At 47.2% G+C, this 25,380-nt stretch overlaps 1 protein-coding gene across 1 annotated transcript; it reads left to right on the forward strand.

Annotated features, from left to right (window-relative positions):
- Positions 1-16,767: 16,767 nt before the first annotated feature.
- Positions 16,768-18,676, forward strand: CRTAP (cartilage associated protein). Its single transcript, XM_063960768.1, has one exon. It carries the CDS (start codon positions 17,298-17,300, stop codon positions 18,519-18,521), a length of 1,224 nt encoding a protein of 407 aa, XP_063816838.1. The 5' UTR covers positions 16,768-17,297; the 3' UTR covers positions 18,522-18,676.
- Positions 18,677-25,380: the final 6,704 nt, after the last annotated feature.

The following is a 25,380-nucleotide window of genomic DNA, read 5'->3' on the forward strand; positions in this document are numbered from 1 at the left end:
CAGTAGTATATGTGCCTGGGTTACACTGGGAGAGAGCAGTAGTATATGTGCCGGGTTACACTGGGAGAGAGAGCAGTAGTTATGTGCCTGGGTTACACCAGGAGAGAACAGTAGTATATGTGCCTGGGTTACACTGGGAGAGAGCAGTAGTATATGTGCCTGGGTTACACTGGGAGAGAGCAGTAGTATATGTGCCGAGTTACACTGGGAGAGAGAGCAGTAGTTATGCGCCTGGGTTACACCAGGAGAGAACAGTAGTATATGTGCCTGGGTTACTCCTGGGGAGAACAGGTCAATACTGGTGGACCTGAAGGGGGGGGGGCTGGGTTGGGTGCTTGGCGGACCTGAAGGGAGGTACTGCGACGCTGGCGGAACAGAAAAGGACCTGCATGAACAAATATTTTTTTTAAAACGTAATCTCATGCAACTCAAGTAACTAATATTGGCTAGTACAAAACCCCTTGGGGTACCTGCTGGCCTGGGCACCCGCTGTCTAGGGCTCCCGCTAACTTTGTCTCTTAAACCAACCCCCTCCCCCTGTGTCTCCCATTCGGGACACACACTGTGCACATCATATCACCCCCCACTGTGCACACCACCTGCACAATGACACCACACCTGGTAATCTGTTAGCAATAAATTGGCTCATCAATTGATTGGCCAATATATCTGCCAGTGTGTGCCCAGCATAAGACATAAAAATAGCAAGTTAATACACATCTCTGGAAGAAATAAAGGTCAAGAGGAGTAGAAAATGCAAACATAGATAGAAAGGAAAGAAGAAAAAGAGAGAGTGGATGACTAGTCACTAAATGAAAGCAAAGGGGAGAAAAGTGATTATCCGTTTGGCAGGTCGACCCTACTTAGGTCAACAGTCACTAGGTCAACCACTATTGGTCGCCATTGACATGGACAAATGGTTGACACATGAAAATGGTTCGACATAGGACAGGTCGACAAATGAAAAGGTTGACATGGCTTTTAAAAAAAAATAGATTTTTAACTTTTTCATACTTTACCATCCATGTAGACTACGATTGGGAATAGTAACCTGTGCCGAGCGCAGCGGTAGAGGGGCGAGGCACCTTGTCCGAAGCATGGCGAGCGAAGCGAGCCATGCAAGGGGACGTGGTACACTAATTGGGTTTTCTGGTCATGTTACAAAAAAAACAAACACCCAAAACAGTTACAAAATCCATGTCGACCTTTTCATGTGTCGACATGCCCCGTGTCGACCATTCCATGTGTCGACTATTTGTCCATGTCAACCAATAGTGGTCGTCCTAATGAGTGTCGACCTCAACATGGTCGATCATTCATACCAGGAAAGTGTGTGTGAGGGGGAGGGGGGGGGGTAGGACAAGAGGACTCCTTAAGCAATTAAGAGGTATGTTTTCATAAGGAGAAGACACTGTAGAGCGAGCACTAAATCATGAAATCAGGGAGATATGCGGGACGCTTACACATGATTCTATTAATATTAGATTGCATGGACGGAGGGTAGTAGTGTTGGTATCATAATTCTAAAAACTTTAGAAATGTAACACCTTTTCAGAATATAGCAAGGATGCTGTTATTGTGCTAGATTCACTGAAAGGTTCTGCATATGCATTGGTGTCATTTTTCCAGCCAAAGGGAGGGGGCCCATACAAAAATGTGCACATGGACACCATAATTTGTTAATACTCCACTCCGTCTGACACTAAACTGGGGGTTCTATTCCAAAGTGTCTTTCTGATGATATCCTTTCCATCTCTGAAGGCAAATGTGCTTCATGTAAGGGTCTTACAGGCTAAACATGGCCATCACATGGATAGTAAAAAAACAAACAAAAAAAAATGTAATCAACACCTTCTACTCAGCAGGTAGTATATGTGCCTCCCAGTGTTTAGTCTTAAGATGGATTCCTCTTCTGACAGAAATAATGACCAATTACAGTAATGTCTGGTTATCGTACAACAAATGAATCAGGCCTTCTATGCACGCAGACTCAGGACGCATACATGTGCCACTTAGATGTAGGAGCTGCATCCAACATCTGCAGTGTGTCTGACTCAGAATCGGGAGAAGAGCTGGGATGGGAAAAGCTGCGCTGTTTGGGTGGCTGAGAAAGATACAGTACATCGTCACAGTAGATTCAATTGCCATGATTTCTCTGACGTCCTAAGTGGATGCTGGGGACTCCGTCAGGACCATGGGGGGATAGCGGCTCCGCAGGAGACAGGGCACAAAAGTAAAAGCTTTAGGATCAGGTGGTGTGCACTGGCTCCTCCCCCTATGACCCTCCTCCAAGCCTCAGTTAGGTTTTTGTGCCCGGCCGAGAAGGGTGCAATCTAGGTGGCTCTCCTAAAGAGCTGCTTAGAGTAAAAGTTTTGTTAAGAAGTTAGGGCGCGTTGGGAAACACCCCTTAGGGTGGATAAGGCGCTCACACGCTTATCAAAACAAGTGGCGTTACCGTCTCCAGATACGGCCGCCCTCAAGGAGCCAGCTGATAGGAGGCTGGAAAATATCCTAAAAAGTATATACACACATACTGGTGTTATACTGCGACCAGCGATCGCCTCAGCCTGGATGTGCAGCGCTGGGGTGGCTTGGTCGGATTCCCTGACTGAAAATATTGATACCCTTGACAGGGACAGTATTTTATTGACTATAGAGCATTTAAAGGATGCATTTCTATATATGCGAGATGCACAGAGGGATATTTGCACTCTGGCATCAAGAGTAAGTGCGATGTCCATATCTGCCAGAAGATGTTTATGGACACGACAGTGGTCAGCTGATGCAGATTCCAAACGGCACATGGAAGTATTGCCGTATAATGGGGAGGAGTTATTTGGGGTCGGTCCATCGGACCTGGTGGCCACGGCAACAGCTGGAAAATCCACCTTTTTTACCCCAAGTCACATCTCAGCAGAAAAAGACACCGTCTTTTCAGCCTCAGTCCTTTCGTCCCCATAAGGGCAAGCAGGCAAAAGGCCAGTCATATCTGCCCAGGGATAGAGGAAAGGGAAGAAGACTGCAGCAGGCAGCCCATTCCCAGGAACAGAAGCCCTCCACCGCTTTTGCCAAGTCCTCAGCATGACGCTGGGGCCGTACAAGCGGACTCAGGTGCGGTGGGGGGTCGTCTCAAGAGTTTCAGCGCGCAGTGGGCTCACTCGCAAGTGGACCCCTGGATCCTACAAGTAGTATCCCAGGGGTACAGATTGGAAATTCGAGACGTCTCCCCCTCGCAGGTTCCTGAAGTCTGCTTTACCAACGTCTCCCTCCGACAGGGAGGCAGTATTGGAAACAATTCACAAGCTGTATTCCCAGCAGGTGATAATCAAAGTACCCCTCCTACAACAAGGAAAGGGGTATTATTCCACACTATATTGTGGTACTGAAGCCAGACGGCTCGGTGAGACCTATTCTAAATCTGAAATATTTGAACACTTACATACAAAGGTTCAAATCAAGATGGAGTCACTCAGAGCAGTGATAGCGAACCAGGAAGAAGGGGACTATATGGTGTCCCTGGACATCAAGGATGCTTACCTCCATGTCCCAATTTGCCCTTCTCACCAAGGGTACCTCAGGTTCGTGGTACAAAACTGTCACTATCAGTTTCAGACGCTGCCGTTTGGATTGTCCACGGCACCCCGGGTCTTTACCAAGGTAATGGCCGAAATGATGATTCTTCTTCAAAGAAAAGGCGTCTTAAGTATCCCTTACTTGGACGATCTCCTGATAAGGGCAAGGTCCAGAGAACAGTTGGAGGTCGGAGTAGCACTATCTCAAGTAGTTCTACGACAGCACGGGTGGATTCTAAATATTCCAAAATCGCAGCTGTCTCCGACGACACGTCTGCTGTTCCTAGGGATGATTCTGGACACAGTCCAGAAAAAGGTGTTTCTCCCGGAGGAGAAAGCCAGGGAGTTATCCGAGCTAGTCAGGAACCTCCTAAAACCAGGAAAAGTGTCAGTGCATCATTGCACAAGGGTCCTGGGAAAAATGGTGGCTTCTTACGAAGCGATTCCATTCGGCAGATTTCACGCAAGAACTTTTCAGTGGGATCTGCTGGAAAAATGGTCCGGATCGCATCTTCAGATGCATCACCGGATAACCCTGTCTCCAAGGACAAGGGTGTCTCTTCTGTGGTGGCTGCAGAGTGCTCATCTACTAAAGGGCCACAGATTCGGCATTCAGGACTGGGTCCTGGTGACCACGGATGCCAGCCTGAAAGGCTGGGGAGCAGTCACACAAGGAAAAAATTTCCAGGGAGTGTGATCAAGTCTGGAGACTTCTCTCCACATAAATATACTGGAGCTAAGAGCAATTTACAATGCTCTAAGCTTAGCAAGACCTCTGCTTCAAGGTCAGCCGGTATTGATCCAGTGGGACAACATCACGGCAGTCGCCCACGTAAACAGACAGGGCGGCACAAGAAGCAGGAGGGCAATGGCAGAAACTGCAAGGATTCTTCGCTGGGCGGAAAATCATGTCACTGTCAGCAGTGTTCATTCCGGGAGTGGACAACTGGGAAGCAGACTTCCTCAGCACGACCTCCACCCGGGAGAGTGGGGACTTCATCGGGAAGTCTTCCACATGATTGTGAACCGTTGGGAAAGACCAAAGGTGGACATGATGGTGTCCCGCCTGAACAAAAAACTGGACAGGTATTGCGCCAGGTCAAGAGACCCTCAGGCAATAGCTGTGGACGTTCTGGTAACACCGTGGGTGTACCAGTCGGTGTATGTGTTCCCTCCTCTGCTTCTCATACCTAAGGTACTGAGAATTATAAGACGTAGAGGAGTAAGAACTATACTCGTGGTTCCGGATTGGCCAAGAAGGACTTGGTACCCGGAACTGCAAGAGATGCTCACAGAGGACTCATGGCCTCTGCCGCTAAGAAGGGACTTGCTTCAGCAAGTACCATGTCTGTTCCAAGACTTACCGCGGCTGCATTTGACGGCATGGCGGTTGAACGCCGGATCCTAAGGGAAAAAGGCATTCCGGAAGAGGTCATTCCTACCCTGGTCAAAGCCAGGAAGGAGGTGACCGCACAACATTATCACCACATGTGGCGAAAATATGTTGCGTGGTGTGAGGCCAGGAAGGCCCCACGAAGAAATTTCAACTCGGTCGATTCCTGCATTTCCTGCAAACAGGAGTGTCTATGGGCCTCAAATTGGGGTCCATTAAGGTTCAAATTTCGGCCCTGTCGATTTTCTTCCAGAAAGAATTGGCTTCAGTTCCTGAAGTCCAGAAGTTTGTCAAGGGAGTACTGCATATACAACCCCCTTTTGTGCCTCCAGTGGCACTGGGGGATCTCAACGTAGTTCTGGGATTCCTCAAATCACATTGGTTTAAACCGCTCAAATCTGTGGATTTGAAATATCTCACATGGAAAGTGACCATGATGTTGGCCCTGGCCTCGGCCAGGCGAGTGTCAGAATTGGTGGCTTTGTCTCACAAAAGCCCATATCTGATTGTCCATTCGGACAGGGCAGAGCTGCGGACTCGTCCCCAGTTTCTCCCTAAGGTGATGTCAGCGTTTCACCTGAACCAGCTTATTGTGGTACCTGCGGCTACTAGGGACTTGGAGGACTCCAAGTTGCTAGATGTTGTCAGGGCCCTGAAAATATAGGTTTCCAGGACGGCTGGAGTCAGGAAAACTGACTTGCTGTTATCCTGTATGCACCCAACAAACTGGGTGCTCTTGCTTCTAAGCAGACGATTGCTAGTTGGATGTGTAGTACAATTCAGCTTGCACATTCTGTGGCAGGCCTGCCACAGCCAAAATATATAAATGCCCATTCCACAAGGAAGGTGGGCTCATCTTGGGCGGCTGCCCGAGGGGTCTCGGCTTTACAACTTTGCCGAGCTGCTACTTGGTCAGGGGCACACCCTGGCTGAGGAGGACCTGGAGTTCTCTCACTCGGTGCTGCAGAGTCATCCGCACTCTCCCGCCCGTTTGGGAGCTTTGGTATAATCCCTATGGTCCTGACGGAGTCCCCAGCATCCACTTAGGACGTCAGAGAAAATAAGAATTTACTTACCGATAATTCTATTTCTCGTAGTCCGTAGTGAATGCTGGGCGCCCATCCCAAGTGCGGATTGTCTGCAATACTTGTACATAGTTATTGTTACAAAAATCGGGTTATTATTGTTGTGAGCCATCTTTTCAGAGGCTCCGCTGTTATCATGCTGTTAACTGGGTTCAGATCACAGGTTGTACAGTGTGATTGGTGTGGCTGGTATGAGTCTTACCCGGGATTCAAAATCCTTCCTTATTGTGTACGCTCGTCCGGGCACAGTATCCTAACTGAGGCTTGGAGGAGGGTCATAGGGGGAGGAGCCAGTGCACACCACCTGATCCTAAAGCTTTTACTTTTGTGCCCTGTCTCCTGCGGAGCCGCTATCCCCCCATGGTCCTGACGGAGTCCCCAGCATCCACTACGGACTACGAGAAATAGAATTATCGGTAAGTAAATTCTTATTATTTGTGCACGCTGTAGCGATAAATAGTGTAGTGTGCTCTGCTGCAGGATAGCTTACACAATTACTTTCTTTCTGCTGCCTCAGTAGCTACTAATTGGGTTGATTCTATATCGTAGTGGGAGAAGGGACCTTCTGACGTACCTGGGGGAGGAGACACGTCACCAGGGGGAGGAGCTACGGCTGAACAGGGTACCCGAAAAGTACGCTCGCCACACTTCGGGCTCGGTGGCTCGCTCCGCTCCGCTTCGCTCGCCACCTAATTACTAAAGGTAATAGTTGGTGGCGTGGATAGGAAAGCAACAGTCCCGCTGGCCTTGCTCCTCCCCCTTGTGTCGTGGCTCCTCCCCCTTACGGAAAAGGTCCCTTAGGCCAATTGGATTTAGCATCAACCCTACTAATTGGGTGGCATCTGACATCAGGGTAGGGATGGCCATCAGTGTGCTCACTATCAATGGTTTACCATCGATGGTGAACTGTGAGAGACCATCAATGGTAGCAAACTATGTTTCACCTACCGATGGTCATCCCTGCTCTTTCACTGATTGGCCCGTTGCTCTATAAGAACCTTTAGGGCAAGGCTTCATGGGTGCATCAGGGATTGAGCTAGGCTCTGTGTTTCAGCACCAAACAGGGAGTGGGATCATCATGAGAGCTCAGGAACCATTTGTTTGTTGGCAAAACTATCTAATACTAGCGTTAAACCATCGATGGTTTGCAATCATCAATGACTATTCCTACATCAGGGTAGGTATTAGGAAGCAGCATACACTGGGATTGCTTAACTTACATTGGTTCTCTAAGTAAGGAGAAAAGGTCTAGGGGACAATGCACAGGTCACAAAGATTAGTAATATAATTAAGACGAAACCAACCAATAAAGGAAATGAATAGTCCTATCTTTTTTGAAAAGACCAAAAATATATACCGGGTTGGAGGTGCGCCACTAAGCTGGAGTTATAGTATATTTTTCTAAAGGTTATTAGTGTAGACCACTAGTGGGTACTGCACTAAAAAAGAGCTTAGTGTGTGGCGCACTCTTTTGAAATGATTATAAATTAATAAAATTTAACTTTTATTTCATAATTTAAAATAAATCTCTATAGCCAGGCAAATAAGTATACTTGATAGCCTGAGAGTAAACACCTATGTAATTATTGCCCAAAATTACTATTCATGGATAGTGATTTAACTTTTCCACTGTGATTAGGGCAAATAGAATTAAATGTCAAGCTTGGTGATATATTACTATAAGTATCTTATACTGTAATGGTTATCAATATCACCCATTACTGAGACTAAATTAGTCTGTAATCACGGACGTAGCTATTACGTTAGCTACTCTTAAAAGGATATGGTTACTGTTAAGGGGGGTACACACGGAGAGATCCGTGCTTAAAATCTAAGCAATCTTGCTAGATTGCTTAGATTTTAAGCACGGATCTGCCGTGTGTATGCCCTCCAGCGATAGCGATGCGCGGCCCCGCGCATCGCTATCGCCGGTGCTAGATTGAGCCTGCATGCAGGCTCAATCTAGCGGGTCGCTCACTTCACCATTGTGTGAAGTGAGCGCCCCCCCGTCGGCTTTCCCCCTCGCTCAGCACATCGCGCTGTGCTGAGCGGGGTGAGAGATGTGTGCTGAGCGGTCTGTGTTAAGATCGCTCAGCACACATCTCTCCCGTGAGTACCCCCCTTTAGAGTAAAGAGATGTTGAGCGCTATAATACTGTAATAATCAGTGCCAATCAAAAAAAGTGAATTTCAGAATTACCTCAAAGGGAGCCCCTGTGTGGATCTTCCAGGCAGTTCCTCGTCCTTATATTGCATGAAGAGACAATATAAATGTGTATTGTAACATGTGTACACTTCGTCTGCCAGTCTATTGTTCAGACTGCAGTGGCTGTGCAGATGTAATTTGATACTTTTTTTTGTATCCAAAGTAACAAGATACAATTGTGGCAAAAAAGGCCAATCATGCAAGAGAACAGATAATAATCATACTGTCTCTAAACCTGTTATAAAAAAAAATTTTGTAGATCATATGCAAAAACACAATGATTGAAATATGAATGTGCAGCACCTGTTTTACTAAATTAAGGAGCGCACTGACAGATATATTTGTGGTATGTGTTTAAAAATTCACATATGATAGTGGTATAATTTCTAATTCATTAGCAGAAGTGTGAACTCAATCAGGAAGACACATGCTACAGTGGAGATCATATGTAAATGGTGATAACGCCGTAAGGAACACTTCACCTAACAAGGCGCATGCGCTAACAACGACCATACAATTGGAGCAGTATTGCGCAGAAAGATATGATGGCACTCCAATATGCAATGTCAATAATTAAATTCCTATCCAATGAAATCAGCACTGTGATGGTTATTTTCAAACTATTTCTGATGTCAAGACGATTATTGATGTAGACACATCAGAATTTTCAGAGACATTTGATGTGTCAGTTATGCTCTTATCTCTTTACTAGTAGATGACTTAGTTGTCTTTCACATTGATATCCATGTAACCATATGTGGTAACGCTCAGATTAAATTGAAACAGTTCTGGGATATACCATGTTTTGTAAAGTCCAAAAATTCCAACCATTAATAGGTATGATAACTAGAAGATAAAGAGTCCCAGGTGTATCCTGACGGTTTCCCTTTCTACTGTTGTTCCATGTGCCAAGGTATACCTGGGCAGTGAATGGGAACAATGAGAGCAGGGAAAGACCGTCCACCTGGAGACTGAAAGGACAGAGCAGTGCGAGCCACTTCTGCTGTCCACGCTCTACATCCCCCCTCCCCTGTTGTGGGAACACATTGCAGGGGGGGGGGCGTAGATGAGGAGCAGTGGATGAGAGGGCGGCTCTGAATACCTGTTAACTTCCCCGTGTGGTGTATCCTTAAAGCGCGGTCAGAGCTGGATCAGCGTGTGGGAAGCCGCTACGGGAGCCGGACGCCGGGTCGGGTAGGATTCCCGTACCTCCGTGGATACTGCACGTCCTAAGCACAGTCAGAGCTATGTCGGCGTGTGAGAAACCGCTGCGGGGGCCGGACGCCGGGTCGGGTATAATTCCCGTGCCTCCGTGTATTCTGTACGTGCTGGTCCCGTTAATGATGACGTACGTTTCACATGAAGCTTGGTCACATCATTAACTTACATTGGGCCTGACTCAGAGGTGGACACTAATCCCATCGCGACTGCGTCTTTGTATGAAGTACTGCAAAAATATGCTAATGCCGCAGCCGCTGGTGTTTGTATTAGAGATGAGCGGATTCGGTTTTACTCGGTTCTAATTTGTATATAGACACCCACTGGTGGCATCTCTAATCCTGTGTACAAAGACGCACCTCTGAACTGCTCAGCAACCCTATGACATGCACAACGTGACTCATACGCATACACAGTACAAGACATTGGCCAACGGTGCAAACATCGGCATAGTGTCACCTCCACATCAGGCCCATTATCACTGTTTCCATCTGCACAGTAACATACCTCCCAACATGACCCTCTCCAGGAGGGACACAGTGCTCTGCTCCTGGACTTTACTCTTAATGACTGCACCTGATTTGAACAGGTTAATGGATAAGAAAGGTGTTTCGCCACAGGTGATGGCAATCATACATTAATAGGGAAGTCCAGGAGCAGAGCATTCTGTCCCTCCTGGAGAGGGTCATGTTGGGGGGTATGCAGTAATACAATTGTCAGAAGCAACTATTTCTAAGGCTGAGAAAATCACACCAGAAATCAGGGACTGCTGGCAACTATGGTGTGGCAGATTATTATTATTATTTATTATTATCCTTTATTTATATGGCGCCACAAAGGTTCCGCAGTGCCCAATTACAGAGTACATAAACAAATCATCAAAACAGGAAAACAGTTACAGTTGACGACAATATAGGACAAGTACAGGGTAAATAAACATAGCTACATCAGCAGATGACACTGGAATAAGTATCAGGTGGCAGAAGACTGCTGGATTTGGTGCAGTTGAAAATTATTAAAGTAAGAAAAAGGATAAGCACATGAGGGAAGAGGGTCCTACTTGTGAGAGCTTACATTCTAAAGGGGAGGGATAGACAGACAGGGGTGACACAGATGGGGTACATAGAGATCGTGGAACAGAGGTTAGGATGAGATTTGGCTGGGTTTGGTGAAGAAGTGGGTCTTGAGAGTACGTTTGAAGTTTTGTAGAGAGGTGGAGAGTCTGAGGGGGGAGAGGTAGGAAATTACAGAGAAATGGAGCAGCACGTGAAAAATCTTGGAGGTAAGAGTGGGAGGAAGTAATCCGTAGGCAGGAGAGTCGGCGTGCATTAACAAAGCAAAGAAAACGGGTGGGAGTGTAAAGGAAGATAAGGTCGGAGATGTAGATGGGAGAGGAGTGGGTGAGGGCTTTGTAAGTGAGTGTAAAAAGCTTGTAATGGATTCTGAAAGGGAAGGGGAGCCAGTGAAGGTCTTTTAAGAGAGGAGAGGTGGACATAGTGCGTTTGGTGAGGTAAATGAGTCGGGCAGCAGCATTGATAGATTGGAGTGGAGAGAGGTATTTGTCAGGAATGCCCGTCAGGAGGAGATTACAGTAGTCCAGTCTGGAGATGACCAGTGAGTGGATAAGAGTCTTATACCCCTTTTACACTCGCACACCCGGGTCACTCCCGGGATGCGTCCCAGGATGCATTCCCGGGACTGACCCCTTTCACACTGCACTAAGACCTGGGATCGACCCGGGACAGCCATATTTACACTGATCCCGGGATATCCCTGCAAATGCATATGTATGTCATTAGAAATGGCCTTTCTCTGGCTCACATAGATGAGGTCACAGTAGTCAACAAAGGGAGGGGTGGTGCCTGCTCACACCATTGCTGCAGTCATGGCCGACGGAGTACCAGTGTGTATGCCTGAGCTCATGATTCTGTCTGCTTTGCAGATGTTTCATACAGCCAGTGACAGCATGATGCAGCTTGTCACACTGTGTAGTATACTGCACATATATTTTATGGTTGCAGTCTTCAATGATTGCAATTATGCTGTCGTCGTTTCTGGATGTGTTTATAGACGGCTGGGAGGATGTGTCGCTGTCCTCAGGTGTGTCGTCAATTAACAACGGTGATGACGGACAGACGTCACTGCTTGTCTGTGTCTCTTCTGGAGTGCCTTCTGTAGTTGTGTACTGTGAACTGGAAGACAGACTCACCGGACTGCATATAGCTGTGTTTCATAGATGTCATAGTACTGCCAGTCGATACGGCCAACACCGCTCTTTTTCCTGTTGTTGTCATGCACCTTCAGGAACTGCTTTTTAAGAGTTTTCATTTTGTTTAACACTTGCTGCTGTGTGCGGATGATTCCTCTGGCTTCCAGCATCTTGGAGATGTTTTTATAAGTCACTGCATCTTTAACTGTGCCTGTGATCTGCCTCATTATTTCCTCCTCTCCCCTAATGCTCAGCAACTCTCTAACCTCCTGGTCTGTCCAGGTCGCCATGCTGCCTTCCTCACACGCATCCAGGACGCTCCCCAGGGCTCTGGAAGATGACATCATCTTTTCTGAGCCCATGAAAGCTCCAATCGGAGGCCTTTTAACAGTCCCGGGTAGTGAATCCCGGGACGGGCCCTTTCACACTACCCAGCTTCCCGGGACGGTCCCGGATTCAACCCTGGTCGAGACCTGGGTTGAAATCCCAGGATGCTCGACCCAGGAAATTGTCCCTGTACTCTTTCACACTGACAAAAAACCCGGGATGATGCGCGTTCACGTGCAATATCCCAGGATTTTCATGCGAGTGTAAAAGGGGTATTAGTAGCATCCTGGGTCAGAAAGGGTCTGATCCTGGAAATATATTTTAGATGATAACGGCAGGTTTGCGAGAGGTGCTGAATGTGTGGTTTGAGGGAGAGGGAGGAGTCAAGGATTACTCCAAGACAGCGTGATAGTAAATGGAGTAGTGCAGGGGTGGCCAACCAGGCAGAGACAAAGAGCAAAAAAATCTTGTTAGGTACGTCAAAGAGCCGACATTGAGCCGAAGGCGCGTGTGCAAAAATGGGGTGTGGCTTTATGCCAGCTAGGACACACCCCTAGTATAAAATACATTGAAAAATACAGATCCAGCATAAGATACATTTTAAAGCCAGATCCAACATAAAATACATTGAAATAGTAATTTTCACATAAAATAATTGAAAAAGCCAAATTCATATAAAATATATTGAAAAAGCCAGATTCACATAATACACTTCAGCTCCCCCATGTGTCACTCCAACCAGCTCTAACATTTTGTCACTCCAGACAGCACCCTCCTACAGTATGTCACTAGTCAGCTCCCCCATTGTGTTTCTCCCATTGTGTCTCTCCAGCCAGAACACACCTGTGTCACTCCAGCCAGCCCCGACTTGTGTCACTCCAGCCCACCCTCACATGTCACTGCAGTCCCCCCAACTTGTGCCCAGGGGCTGGCTGGGAAGGTAGGGGGGGGGGGGGGGGGCAAGGTGCCATCTGACCCCTGGGCCAGTGCAACATTAGTGTTCCAGGGCCACTTGACTGCAGATTTCCTATAAAAAATGGGTCTGCTTGCTTGAGTCTGCCCCCCAGGCTAAAGGTTGCCAAGCCCATGACTGCAGCAGCCCCTTATGTGTCCTCTATTTGCCAGTGGATGTCTCACCTATAGTATTTGGCTCCCTCAGTTTTCAGTCCCTGTAGTGTTGCTGCGTGTCTGGCTGGAGTGCAGCGGTTTCTGTATCTGTTGTGGTCACGTGACTTTGAGTGTTGGGAGCCACATTTGAGTAAAGAAAGAGCCACATGTGGCTCCAGAGCCACAGGTTGGCCACCGCTGGAGTAGTGCATAGGTTCTCAAACTCGGTCCTCAGGACCCCACACAGTGCATGTTTTACAGGTAACCCAGCAAGTGCACAGGTGTATTAATTACTCACTGACACGGTTTAAAAGGTCCGCAGGTAGAGCTAATTATCTCACTTGTGATTCTGTGAGACCTGCAAAACATGTACCGTGTGGGTGGTCCGGAGGACCGAGTTTGAGATCCTGTGGAGTAGTGGAAGGGAAGATATTTATATTATATTAGGTATGGTCAGCAACGACATAATGGCATAACCATCGATGGTTGAGTTTTAAGCCATCAGGAGGAAACCATCGATGGTAAGCGCATGCACAGAAACTGAGCGTCATCAGACTCCTGAAGTCAATGGGGGGAATTAAATTGTTTAAACGCCGGCAACGGCAGCCCAATTTGCCTAAAAGTGCTTACTACCCTATGCGGTAGCAAACACTTTTATGCGAGATACCGCCGCTGTAAAATGAGAATTCAGCAGGGTGAGATACTCGCCGGTAATTGAGTTCCACCCAATGTGTTCACCATGGATTTACATACATTGATGGTACCATTTGTGTCAGACCATTGATGATCGATGGCTATCCTTACACACTGTATACATCATCCAGTCTGGTAAAAATACAACATAAAAGCAGCATTCTTAAACACAAATTGAAATACACAGCAACATTTTTTTTATATATATATATATATATATATACAGAGAGAGTCGCACTCACGTGTAATACTGGAACAACAGCTGGGGTGTCTTCCACGAAAACCCTCCAGGGGATCCACTTGTAGATACAAAAAAATGGAGCACTCACCAGTCTTTTCTTAATGAGATATTTAGCAAAAGTTTATTGCCCAGACAGCATACATGACTGTGTAACACAGTCCATTATAGTTATCCAGAGGTAAGCTCAAACGTTTTCGGTCATAGCAGACCGTCATCAGGAGACATAAACATCATTTAACAGCCGTCCTGCCATCATACAGAGATACCATCAGGCTGATGGTATCTCTGTATGATGGCAGGACGGCTGTTAAATGATGTTTATGTCTCCTGATGACGGTCTGCTATGACCGAAAACGTTTGAGCTTACCTCTGGATAACTATAATGGACTGTGTTACACAGTCATGTATGCTGTCTGGGCAATAAACTTTTGCTAAATATCTCATTAAGAAAAGACTGGTGAGTGCTCCATTTTTTTGTATCTATATATATATATATATATATATACATATCTCCTATATATTTGCCAAGATCTGTGACTTTGTGATTCATTTGCTAACGCTGGGCGGAGTCACAATGCTGGGCGGAATCAAGTCACAGATCTGCCCAAATATATAGGAGAGAATAGGAGTACACACTGGCCAAATATATAGGAGAAAATAGAAGAACATTTAACAGTACATGGTGATAACAGTACATACATAGTGAGCGCAGGAGAGACAGCAGCAGCAGGTTAAAGCTCCGTATAAGCACCACCCCCAGCCGTCAGCTATTGGACGCATGTTAAAGCTCCGTACAAGCACCGCCGCCAGCTATTGGACACATGTTAAAGCTCCATACAAGCACCGCCCCCAGCCACCAGCTATTGGACACATGGCTGAGGAGTGCGCTGTGATTGGCCGCCAATGCAACTAGCACCTGGGTCCCCGCTCACACAGGGAGATGCTGGCGGACACTACAGTGCCAGGCGCCGGAGAGTGCAGTAAGATGCCTGTGCGCTCCGTCCCCTGGCAGTGAGCCCCACTTCGTACCCGCCCTCACCCCGTGTCCCCACTATATGTAGGGAGTTGGGGATGCTCTGTACCACGGGGGCAGCAGCAGTAGCTACATCCCATCACACCCACGGGTGGCCAATCACAGCGCACCCTTCAGCATGTGTCCAATGGCTGGCGCCTGGAGGCGGTGCTTGTATGTTGCGTTAACATGCTGCTGCTGCTGCCTTTCCTGCGCTTACTATGTATGTACTGTTATTACAATGTACTGTTATGTGTTCTCCTATACTCTCCTATATATTTGGCCAGTGTGTACTCCTATTCTCTCCTATATATTTGGCCAGTGTGTTCTCCTATACTCTCCTATATATTTGGCCAGTGTGTACTCCTATTCTCTCCTATATATTTGGCCAGTGTGTTCTCCTATACTCTCCTATATATTTGGCCAGTGTGTACTCCTATTCTCTCCTATATATTTGGCCAGTGTGTTCTCCTATTCTCTCCTATATATTTGGCCAGTGTGTTCTCCTATTCTCTCCTATATATTTGGCCAGTGTGTTCTCCTATTCTCTCCTATATATTTGGCCAGTGTGTTCTCCTATTCTCTCCTATATATTTGGCCAGTGTGTTCTCCTATTTTCTCCTATGCTTCTCCTATATATTTGTCCAGATCTGTAACTTGACTCCGCCCAGCATTGTGACTCCACCCAGCTTTAGCAATGAGTCACAAAGTCACAGTTCTGTCCTAATATATAGGAGATACCTACCTCCATCCCACCCACAGCAAACCCACGGCTGCCCCTACAACACCTACGGACCCCCTCGACCATCCACTGCACCCCCTACACCTCCCCCACCCAATGAACCCCAGCCCCTCACCCGCCACCACCGGACCCCCAACACCACCCGCAAGCACACCTACCCCTTACCCACCCACAACGCTTCCAGAACCCCTCCCACATCCACGAGAGCCTTGCACCGACCCCTCCCCCACCTCCTCCAACGCTACCCCACCCACATCGCATCCAGACCCCATCCACCACCCCCAGTCCCCTGCTCCTCCCCCACCCACACCACCTCCCGCCCACCTCTCCTATCCGCACACACTCCCGGCATCCGCCCCTCCTCCACCCACAGACACCCTCCCCATACGCGGTCACCCCTGCACCCGCTACATTCTGTACACCATGCCCTGCAGCCACTGTTCACACCCACTAAAGGGCCTACGCCCCCTTCACCATCAAACGCACTTTCGTCGTGCACTATTTACCCACTCACACAACTACGTGCAGGGGTTACGGGGGCGTAGCCCCCTCCGACGGTGTGAAGAGCGCCCGTAGGGCGCGATGAATCACCTAGTATATATATATGAACTAATATTAAACTGGGCGCTACAATATCACATTGTCACTATTAATACAAGTGTATACTGTGTCTATCATATGCAAGCTTATTATTGCAAAGCACCCTCCCCGTCCCCTGTACTCTGAAGTCTGAATATATGTACACTACACAGCCGATTCCTAGTGCAGTGAAGTGTGGGTCTGTGTGGTGGGATGCTGTTTCCAATGTAGTGAAACTTAAAAATCCCTAAATCAGCAACACGTGGAAAATCCATTTCCTGCTCTTACAGTAGATGAGTGGGAATAGAGCTAAATAAAGTTATTTAAAAAGGAAGGGGGGATAGTATTTGTCTGCCAATAAGAACGTGACTCCCTGGTGCCCTGCATTCCTTTCCTGTATCTCCCCCTCCGGGCTGCGGCTGCTGCAACAGGCAGAGACTGCTCAGTCAGAGACAGAGCCTTCCTCCTCTCTGTATGCTGCCCCCTCCTCCTCCTCCAGCTGCTGCTGCTGACTTGCTACGTGGTAACTACTGGACTCAAACGATCCCCTGTGTCAGAGGGGAGACCGCAGCAACGTATTCAGAAAAGGACAGAACTCCCGGACGTGCAGGACAGAGTGCAGAGGAATCTGTGCAGGGGAGCCACACTATAAGGATTACAGGGGCATTTTCCATGGATCACACTGAAACTTCAGAGCTTGATGTGTAAGTTCTCTGTTTTATGTCCTTCCAAGCATAGACTGTCCTGTTCTCTCTGTTGACCTAGAGGCCCTTGTCATAGTGGCAGAGGAGTGACATGAATGGGGATCTTGGAAGACACCAGTTGCTTTTAACCAGTGAACTTTGAGCTTGAATTATTTTGCTGTAAAAAAATTGACACTTATTCCAGCACACATCACCTTGGTAAATCTCACAATGGTGCAAAGTCTTGGCTGCACGCTTATTCTTTTCCTCTGCCTCTCAGTAAATGCTCAATATGAGCGGTACAGCTTCAGGAGTTACCCCAGAGATGAGCTGATGCCCCTGGAATCTGCTTACAAGTATGGTCTAGATCAGTACAGCAATGAGAACTGGCCAGAATCTGTCAATTATCTGGAGGTAAGCCTGAGGTTGTTCAGACTCTTAAGGGACAGTGAGGCTTTCTGTAACCTCAACTGCAGCACTGCACAAGTAGATGACAATCCTCCAGGAGCTGTTGTGGATATCAAAAATGATACTGGCCATCTGGGTCGTTTTACTGGTTTCCCTGAACTGAAAGTGTTTGGAGATGTGCTGATGAGGTCTCGGTGCCTCAAACGATGTAAGCAGGGTCTTCCTGCCTTCCGACAATCACAGCCCAGCAGAGAGACCCTAGAAGAGTTCCAGAATCGGGAACCATACAAGTATTTACAGTATGCCTACTTTAAGACAAATAATTTGCCAAAGGCCATTGCTGCAGCCCACACCTTCCTGCTGCTGCACCCTGATGATGAAATGATGAAGAGAAACATGGCATATTACAAGAGTATGCCGGAAACTGAGGCCCATATCAAAGACTTAGAGACCAAGACGTACGAGAATTTGTTCATTAGAGCTGTGAGGGCCTACAATGGTGAAAACTGGAGAACCTCAATTTCTGATATGGAGATGGCGCTACCTGATTTCTTCAAAACCTTCCAGGAATGCACTGCTGCCTGCGAAGGGTCCAGGGAGATTAGAGATTTCAAAGACTTTTATCCATCAGTGGCTGATCACTACATTGAGGTACTGAAATGCAAAATAAATTGTGAAAACAAGCTCACCCCTGTCATTGGGGGATTCGTGGTGGAGAAATTTGTGGCCACTATGTACCACTACCTACAGTTTGCTTATTACAAACTCAATGATGTTCGAAATGCTGCACCGTGTGTGGCCAGCTACCTGCTCTTCGACCCAGATGACCAAGTAATGAAGCAGAACATGGTCTACTACCAGTACCACATGGAGAAGTGGGGGCTTTCAGAGGAGAACTTCAAGCCTAGACCAGAAGCAGCTCTTTACCACCACATTACAACCAAGCAGAAGGAGATGTACGAATATGCTGCGCAAAATCTTGTAGATGATGATGAGGGCAATGTGGTGGAATATCTAGATGAACTTTTGGATGCAAATTATTTTTAAGACAAAGTACATTTTTTAAACTAGTGACATGTCCGTCTGGTAGTCAATTTAAAAGAAGACATTGACTGTATTAATACCTTACAGGTTCAATTACATTTTATGGCTGTTTTCATCTAGAATTTGTTTGCATGGGAATAAAATTCCATAGATCAAAAGCTGTGTTGTATACATTTACGTAGTGTATGAAGAAGTGGATGTACAGTTACATATTTTCCTGCTTATGAAAATAAGATGGTGTTTCATTATTAATAATAACAGTCAGACAGTACCTTCGGTTTTAGGAGGAAAAGTGTGGTACCTAGATACCCAGGCTGTACTGAGCACGTGTTGGGACCAGTGTATGTGCAGTGACGTCTCGGGGTTCACTCTGCCTGCGCTGGTCTCTATGGGGGGATCCGGTTTCTAGGTCGACAGTAACTAGGCTGACCACTATTGGTCGACAGGGTTTCTAGGTCGACATGTTCTTGGTCGACATGAGTTTTTCACGTTTTTTTATCTTTTTTTGAACCTTTTCATACTTAACGATCCACGTGGACTACAATTGGGAACGGTAACCTGTGCCGAGCGCTGCGGTAGCGGAGCGAGGCACCTTGCCCGAAGCATGGCAAGCGAAGCGAGCCATGAGAGGGGGCACGGTGCACTAATTGGGGTTCCCAGTCGCTCTACGAAGAACACGACACAAAAAACATTAAAAATTCATGTCGACCTTTTGACCTGTCGACCTAGTGACCCTGTCGACCTAGTTACTGTCGAACAATAGTGGTCGACCTAGACACTGTCGACCTAGTTACTATCTACCTTCCATACCACACCCATCTCTGTGTGCGCTTAGTAGAGGGGGCATCCAGTGGTAATTCTAGCAGTTCTGCCACTGGTTTTGGGTGACAGGGCAGGTGGAACCTAATGAATGCCTGTCAATCACATATTCTGGGTTCCCAACTTACAGGTTGCTCACCTTTGGTGTAGGCAACGGATATATTTAAACCATCCATAGGTTGTTTTTTTTCCTCTTTTTCCAGAAACTCTAGTTAACTTATTTAAACACAATTCAGGGGTTCCCAAACTTTACTGAATCACAGCAGATTAAAGGGGGGTACTGACGGGAGAGATGTGTGCTGAGCAATCTTAACACAGACCGCTCAGCACACATCTCTCCCCCCGCTCAGCACAGCGCGATTTGCTGAGCGAGGGGGGGCGTACGGGGGGCGCTCACTTTACACAACGGTGAAGTGAGCGACCCGCTAGGCTCAATCTAGCACCGGCGATAGCGATGCGCGGCTATTGCTGGGGGGCATACACAGGGCAGACCCGTGCTTAAAACCTAAGCAATCTGGTCAGATTGCTTAGATTTTGAACACGGATCTCTCTTTGTGTTACCCCCCTTTAGGTTCTGTTATGTGGTGGGGGACACAGGGTTACACTTCTACTTGTCTGTATATTTTATGATTAGCAGCCAACAGCTAGTTTTTTTTACTATTACATTAACCATAAATAATTTGATTTGGTACTGGACCACCAGCTCATGACACTCTACAAGTGCCCTGTGGCATCCAGTTTGGTAACCACTGTCTTATTACATAATTAAAAATGTTAGGTTCCCTATACTTTTCTAACGCCTATAGTGCTTTTCTTTGTTATGTTACTGAGTGACAGCTTTGAAGAAATACATTGTGTGGATTGATGGGTTAATATTCAGACACATGGGTGGGCTCAGTGATGTTAGGGTAATTGAAATTCCAGCTTTTATATCTGTGAGATCCTAAATGTATGATAAGACCTTCTGCTATCAGTAATGTAGTGGGTATATTCCAGTATAATTAACAGAGGTGCAGAGGATTTCAGCTTACATTTGAACAATTTTCTTTTTGGGGTCCACTGATTGTCTAAATAAGACTCATAAGTGACAATTAATTTGTTTTTTCGGGCACCCAAAGTAATAAGCGTCCATCATAGCAATTCAATTGGTACTCTGATTGGGAGCCCATTACTTTTTTAGCACCTAAATAAAGTAGTTCCTGCAATGTAAAAAAGTCCCGCTTGGGTCACTTTTCGCACATTCCTGCTTGCCACCTCAAGAAACCTCGGCACAAGTGGTGATCATGCCCGAAAGTCAGAACAATTGAACTGCTGCTGTCAGTGACTGACGCTTGAAAAACAATTGAATAGTCCCCCCCATCGCATGGCCATCACAAAGCTTATTTTAAGGACTAATAAGATTATTTTAAGGACTTTTACCTAATAGAAAGCATTGTGTGTTACATGGCACGGAATGCTGATCTTTAAAAACACAAAATGTTACCTAAAAGCAAAAAATAGGTACTCTGCATGTTAAACACACAATGCTGTTTTATGGGGAGGCAATCAGGAAACCGCCTTTCGGGATCCCGGCGGTCACAATGCCAAAGACGGAATCCCGACAGGCGGTGAAATGTCACCGCTGGAATATCGGCAAGCCAGGCTGTTCTCCCTCTATGGGGGTCCACAACACCCACAGAGGGAGAATAAAACCTGTGGCAAGCGCAGCGAGCCACCGTGCCCGCAAGGGGCTTTCTATCGCTCGCCCCGCTGCCGGCACACTGGCGGCTCGGATGCCGCTGTCGGTATCTTGACAGCTGGCATCCTGGCCACCAGTAATTAGTATGTATTCCGTTTTATGTTACCTTTGGACTAGTGTGTGTATATGTATGTGTGTGTATGTATGTGTGTATATATATATATATATATATATATATATATATATGTATGTATATATATATATATATATATATATACACACACACACACATTTATAGTTATGTGTACATTTCTGCACATAATCCTAAAAGTTAAACTATACTTGCAGCAAGAATTTGTGGGCTGAGATGTACAATATACATATAATCTTATTCAAGCGTGCGGGGAGCAAGCCTAAATTAATATGAGCACTGCACATGACACTTTTCAATGATTTTTCACACTCCTACACCTCCTCTGTGTAGATGTATTATTATACTCCATCTCACAGAAGAAGCCATAGATATGGTTGAAGAGTCAGAGGTATATTGTGTATCATTATGTTTAAGCAGACATTCTTTTAACAGGGATAATGTACATTTTGGCTTTAGAAATATCATCTGCTGCAAAAATTGCAGAGAATAGTCCATTAACAAAAATTGCACCCCAGAAAGTATGGGTGTAGTATGTTATGCTGGCGGTTGGGATCCCGGCACCCAGCATACCGGCGCCGGGATCCCGACCATCGGCATGCCGGTAGCGAAGCGAGCGCAAATGAGCCCCCTTGCGGGTTCACTGCGCTCGCCACGCTGCGGGCACGGTGGCGCACACTATTTATTCTCCCCCCAGGGGGGTCGTGGACCCCCAAGAGGGAAAATAGTTGTCGGTATGCCGGGTGTCGGGATTCCGGCGCCTGTATACTGAACGCCGGGATCCCAACAGCCGGCACACTGAATACAACCCGAAAGTATATGTGAGAGGTGAGTCCGTACTAGCTTCACTAGTAACGCAAAGTAAATTAAATTCAAAAACCAAAATTAAGACTGTCACAACTGAATTATTTTGGACAGTTTACAGTTTGGTGGTGCCCCCAAAAAGTATTTATAGACATAGACTACAGTAATTTGCTGAGAGTGAAAGACAAAAAAAAAACTATATTTCTCTGACGTCCTAGTGGATGCTGGGAACTCCGTAAGGACCATGGGGAATAGCGGGCTCCGAAGGAGGCTGGGCACTCTAGAAAGATTTATGACTACCTGGTGTGCACTGGCTCCTCCCACTATGACCCTCCTCCAAGCCTCAGTTAGATTTTGTGCCCGGCCGAGGTTGGATGCACACTAGGGGCTCTCCTGAGCCTTTAGAAAGAAAGTATAGAAATTAGGTTTTTTATTTTCAGTGAGACCTGCTGGCAACAGGCTCACTGCAGCGAGGGACTAAGAGGAGAAGAAGCGAACCTGCCTGCTTGCAGCCAGCTTGGGCTTCTTAGGCTACTGGACACCATTAGCTCCAGAGGGATCGACCGCAGGCCCAGCCTTGGTGTTCGGTCCCGGAGCCGCGCCGCCGTCCCCCTTACAGAGCCAGAAGCAAGAAGAGGTCCGGAAAATCGGCGGCAGAAGACATCAGTCTTCACCAAGGTAGCGCACAGCACTGCAGCTGTGCGCCATTGCTCCTCACACACACTTCACACTCCGGTCACTGAGGGTGCAGGGCGCTGGGGGGGGGGGGGGGGGGGCCCTGAGAAGCAATAATAACACCTTGGCTGGCAAAAATACCACAATATATAGCCCCAGAGGCTATATATGTGGAAAATACCCCTGCCAGAATATAGGAAAAAGCGGGAGAATAGTCTGCGGAAAGGGGCGGAGCTATCTCCTTCAGCACACTGGCGCCATTTTTCCCTCACAGCTCCGCTGGAAGGAAGCTCCCTGGCTCTCCCCTGCAGTCTACACTACAGAAAAGGGTAAAAAAGAGAGGGGGGGCACTAAATTTAGGCGCAGTATACATTTATATAAAAAAAGCAGCTATAGGGGACATAACTCAGTTAGTCCCTGCATTATATAGCGCTCTGGTGTGTGCTGGCATACTCTCACTCTGTCCCCCCAAAGGGCTTTTGTGGGTCCTGTCCTCTGTTAGAGCATTCCCTGTGTGTGTGCGGTGTGTCGGTACGGCTGTGTCGACATGTTTGATGAGGATAATGATGTGGAGACGGAGCAGATGCCTTTAGAAGGGATGTCACCCCCTGCGGGGCAGACACCTAAGTGGATGAGCTTATGGAAAGAAATGAGTGCACGTATAGACTCCTTACATAAGAAATTTGACGACATGCCAAATGTAGGACAGCCGACTTCTCAGCTCGTGCCTGTCCAGGCGTCTCAAAGGTCATCAGGGGCTCTGAAACGCCCGCTACCTCAGACCGCAGACGCAGATGTCGACACTGATACTGACACCAGTGTCGACGACGATGAGTCTAACCTGATGCCCACTAAGGCCATTCACTGCATGATTGAGGCAATGAAAGAGGTGTTACACATTACTGATATAAATACAGGTACCACTAAAAAGGGTATTATGTTTGGGGAGAAAAAACTACCCGTAGTTTTTCCCCCATCAGATGAATTAAATGAAGTGTGTGAAGAAGCGTGGGCTTTCCCTGATAAAAAATTGGTAATTCCTAAGAAGGTACTAATGGCGTTCCCTTTCCCGCCAGAGGATAGGTCACGTTGGGAAACACCTCCTAGGGTTGATAAAGCGCTCACACGTTTGTCTAAAAAGGTGGCACTACCGTCTCCGGATACGGCCGCCCTCAAGGAACCTGCTGATAGAAAGCAGGAGGCGATCCTGAAGTCTGTATACACACACTCAGGCATTATACTTAGGCCAGCTATTGCGTCAGCATGGATGTGCAGTGCTGCCGCTGCGTGGTCAGATAACCTGTCAGAAAATATTGACATACTAGACAGAGACACGATCCTGCTAACCATAGACCATATCAAAGACTCAGTCTTATATATGAGAGATGCACAGAGGGAAATCTGCCGGCTGGCATCTAAAGTAAGTGCATTGTCCATTTCTGCTAGGAGAGGCTTATGGACTCGCCAGTGGACAGGAGATGCAGATTCTAAAAGACACATGGAAGTTTTGCCTTATAAGGGTGAGGAATTATTTGGGGATGGTCTCTCGGACCTAGTTTCCACAGCAACGTCTGGGAAGTCAGCATTTTTACCCTATGTCCCCTCACAGCCTAAGAAGGCGCCGTTTTATCAGGTTCAGTCCTTTCGGACCCAGAAAAACAAGCGTGGAAAAGGCGGGTCTTTTCTGTCCAGAGGCAGAGGTAGGGGAAAAAGGCTGCAACAAACAGCAGGTTCCCAGGAGCAAAAGTCCTCCCCCGCTTCTTCTTCCAAGTCCGCCGCATGACGGTGGGGCTCCACAGGCGGAGCCAGGTACGGTGGGGGGCCGCCTCAAGAATTTCAGCGATCAGTGGGCTCGCTCACAGGTGGATCCCTGGATCCTTCAAATAGTATCTCAGGGGTACAAACTGGAATTCGAGGCATCTCCACCCCACCGGTTCCTAAAATCTGCCTTGCCGATTGCTCCCTCAGACAGGGAGGCGGTGCTAGCGGCAATTCACAAGCTGTTTTCCCAGCAGGTGATAATCAAGGTACCCCTACTTCAACAAGGCCGGGGTTACTATTCCACACTATTTGTGGTGCCGAAACCGGACGGTTCGGTGAGACCCATTTTAAATTTGAAATCCTTGAACAATTCAAGTTCAAGATGGAATCGCTCAGGGCGGTTATTGCAAGCCTGGACGAGGGGGATTACATGGTATCCCTGGACATCAAGGATGCTTACTTGCATGTCCCCATTTACCATCCTCACCAGGAGTACCTCAGATTTGTGGTACAGGATTGCCATTACCAATTCCAGACGCTGCCGTTTGGACTGTCCACGGCACCTAGGGTATTTACCAAGGTTATGGCGGAAATGATGATACTCCTTCGAAAAAAGGGAGTTTTAATTATCCCGTACTTGGATGATCTCCTAATAAAGGCGAGGTCCAAGGAACAGTTGTTGGTGGGAGTAGCACTATCTCAGGAAGTGCTGCACCAGCACGGCTGGATTCTGAATATCCCAAAGTCACAGCTGGTTCCGACGACACGTCTACTGTTCCTGGGTATGATTCTGGATACAGTCCAGAAAAAAGTGTTTCTCCCGGAGGAGAAAGCCAGGGAGTTGTCACCTCTAGTCAGAGACCTCCTGAAACCAAAACAGGTATCGGTGCATCACTGCACGCGGGTCCTGGGAAAGATGGTAGCTTCTTACGAAGCAATTCCCTTCGGCGGGTTCCATGCCAGAATCTTTCAGT

The sequence above is a fragment of the Pseudophryne corroboree genome, chromosome 3, assembly GCF_028390025.1.
Source record: "Pseudophryne corroboree isolate aPseCor3 chromosome 3, aPseCor3.hap2, whole genome shotgun sequence".
Classification (NCBI taxonomy): domain Eukaryota; kingdom Metazoa; phylum Chordata; class Amphibia; order Anura; family Myobatrachidae; genus Pseudophryne; species Pseudophryne corroboree.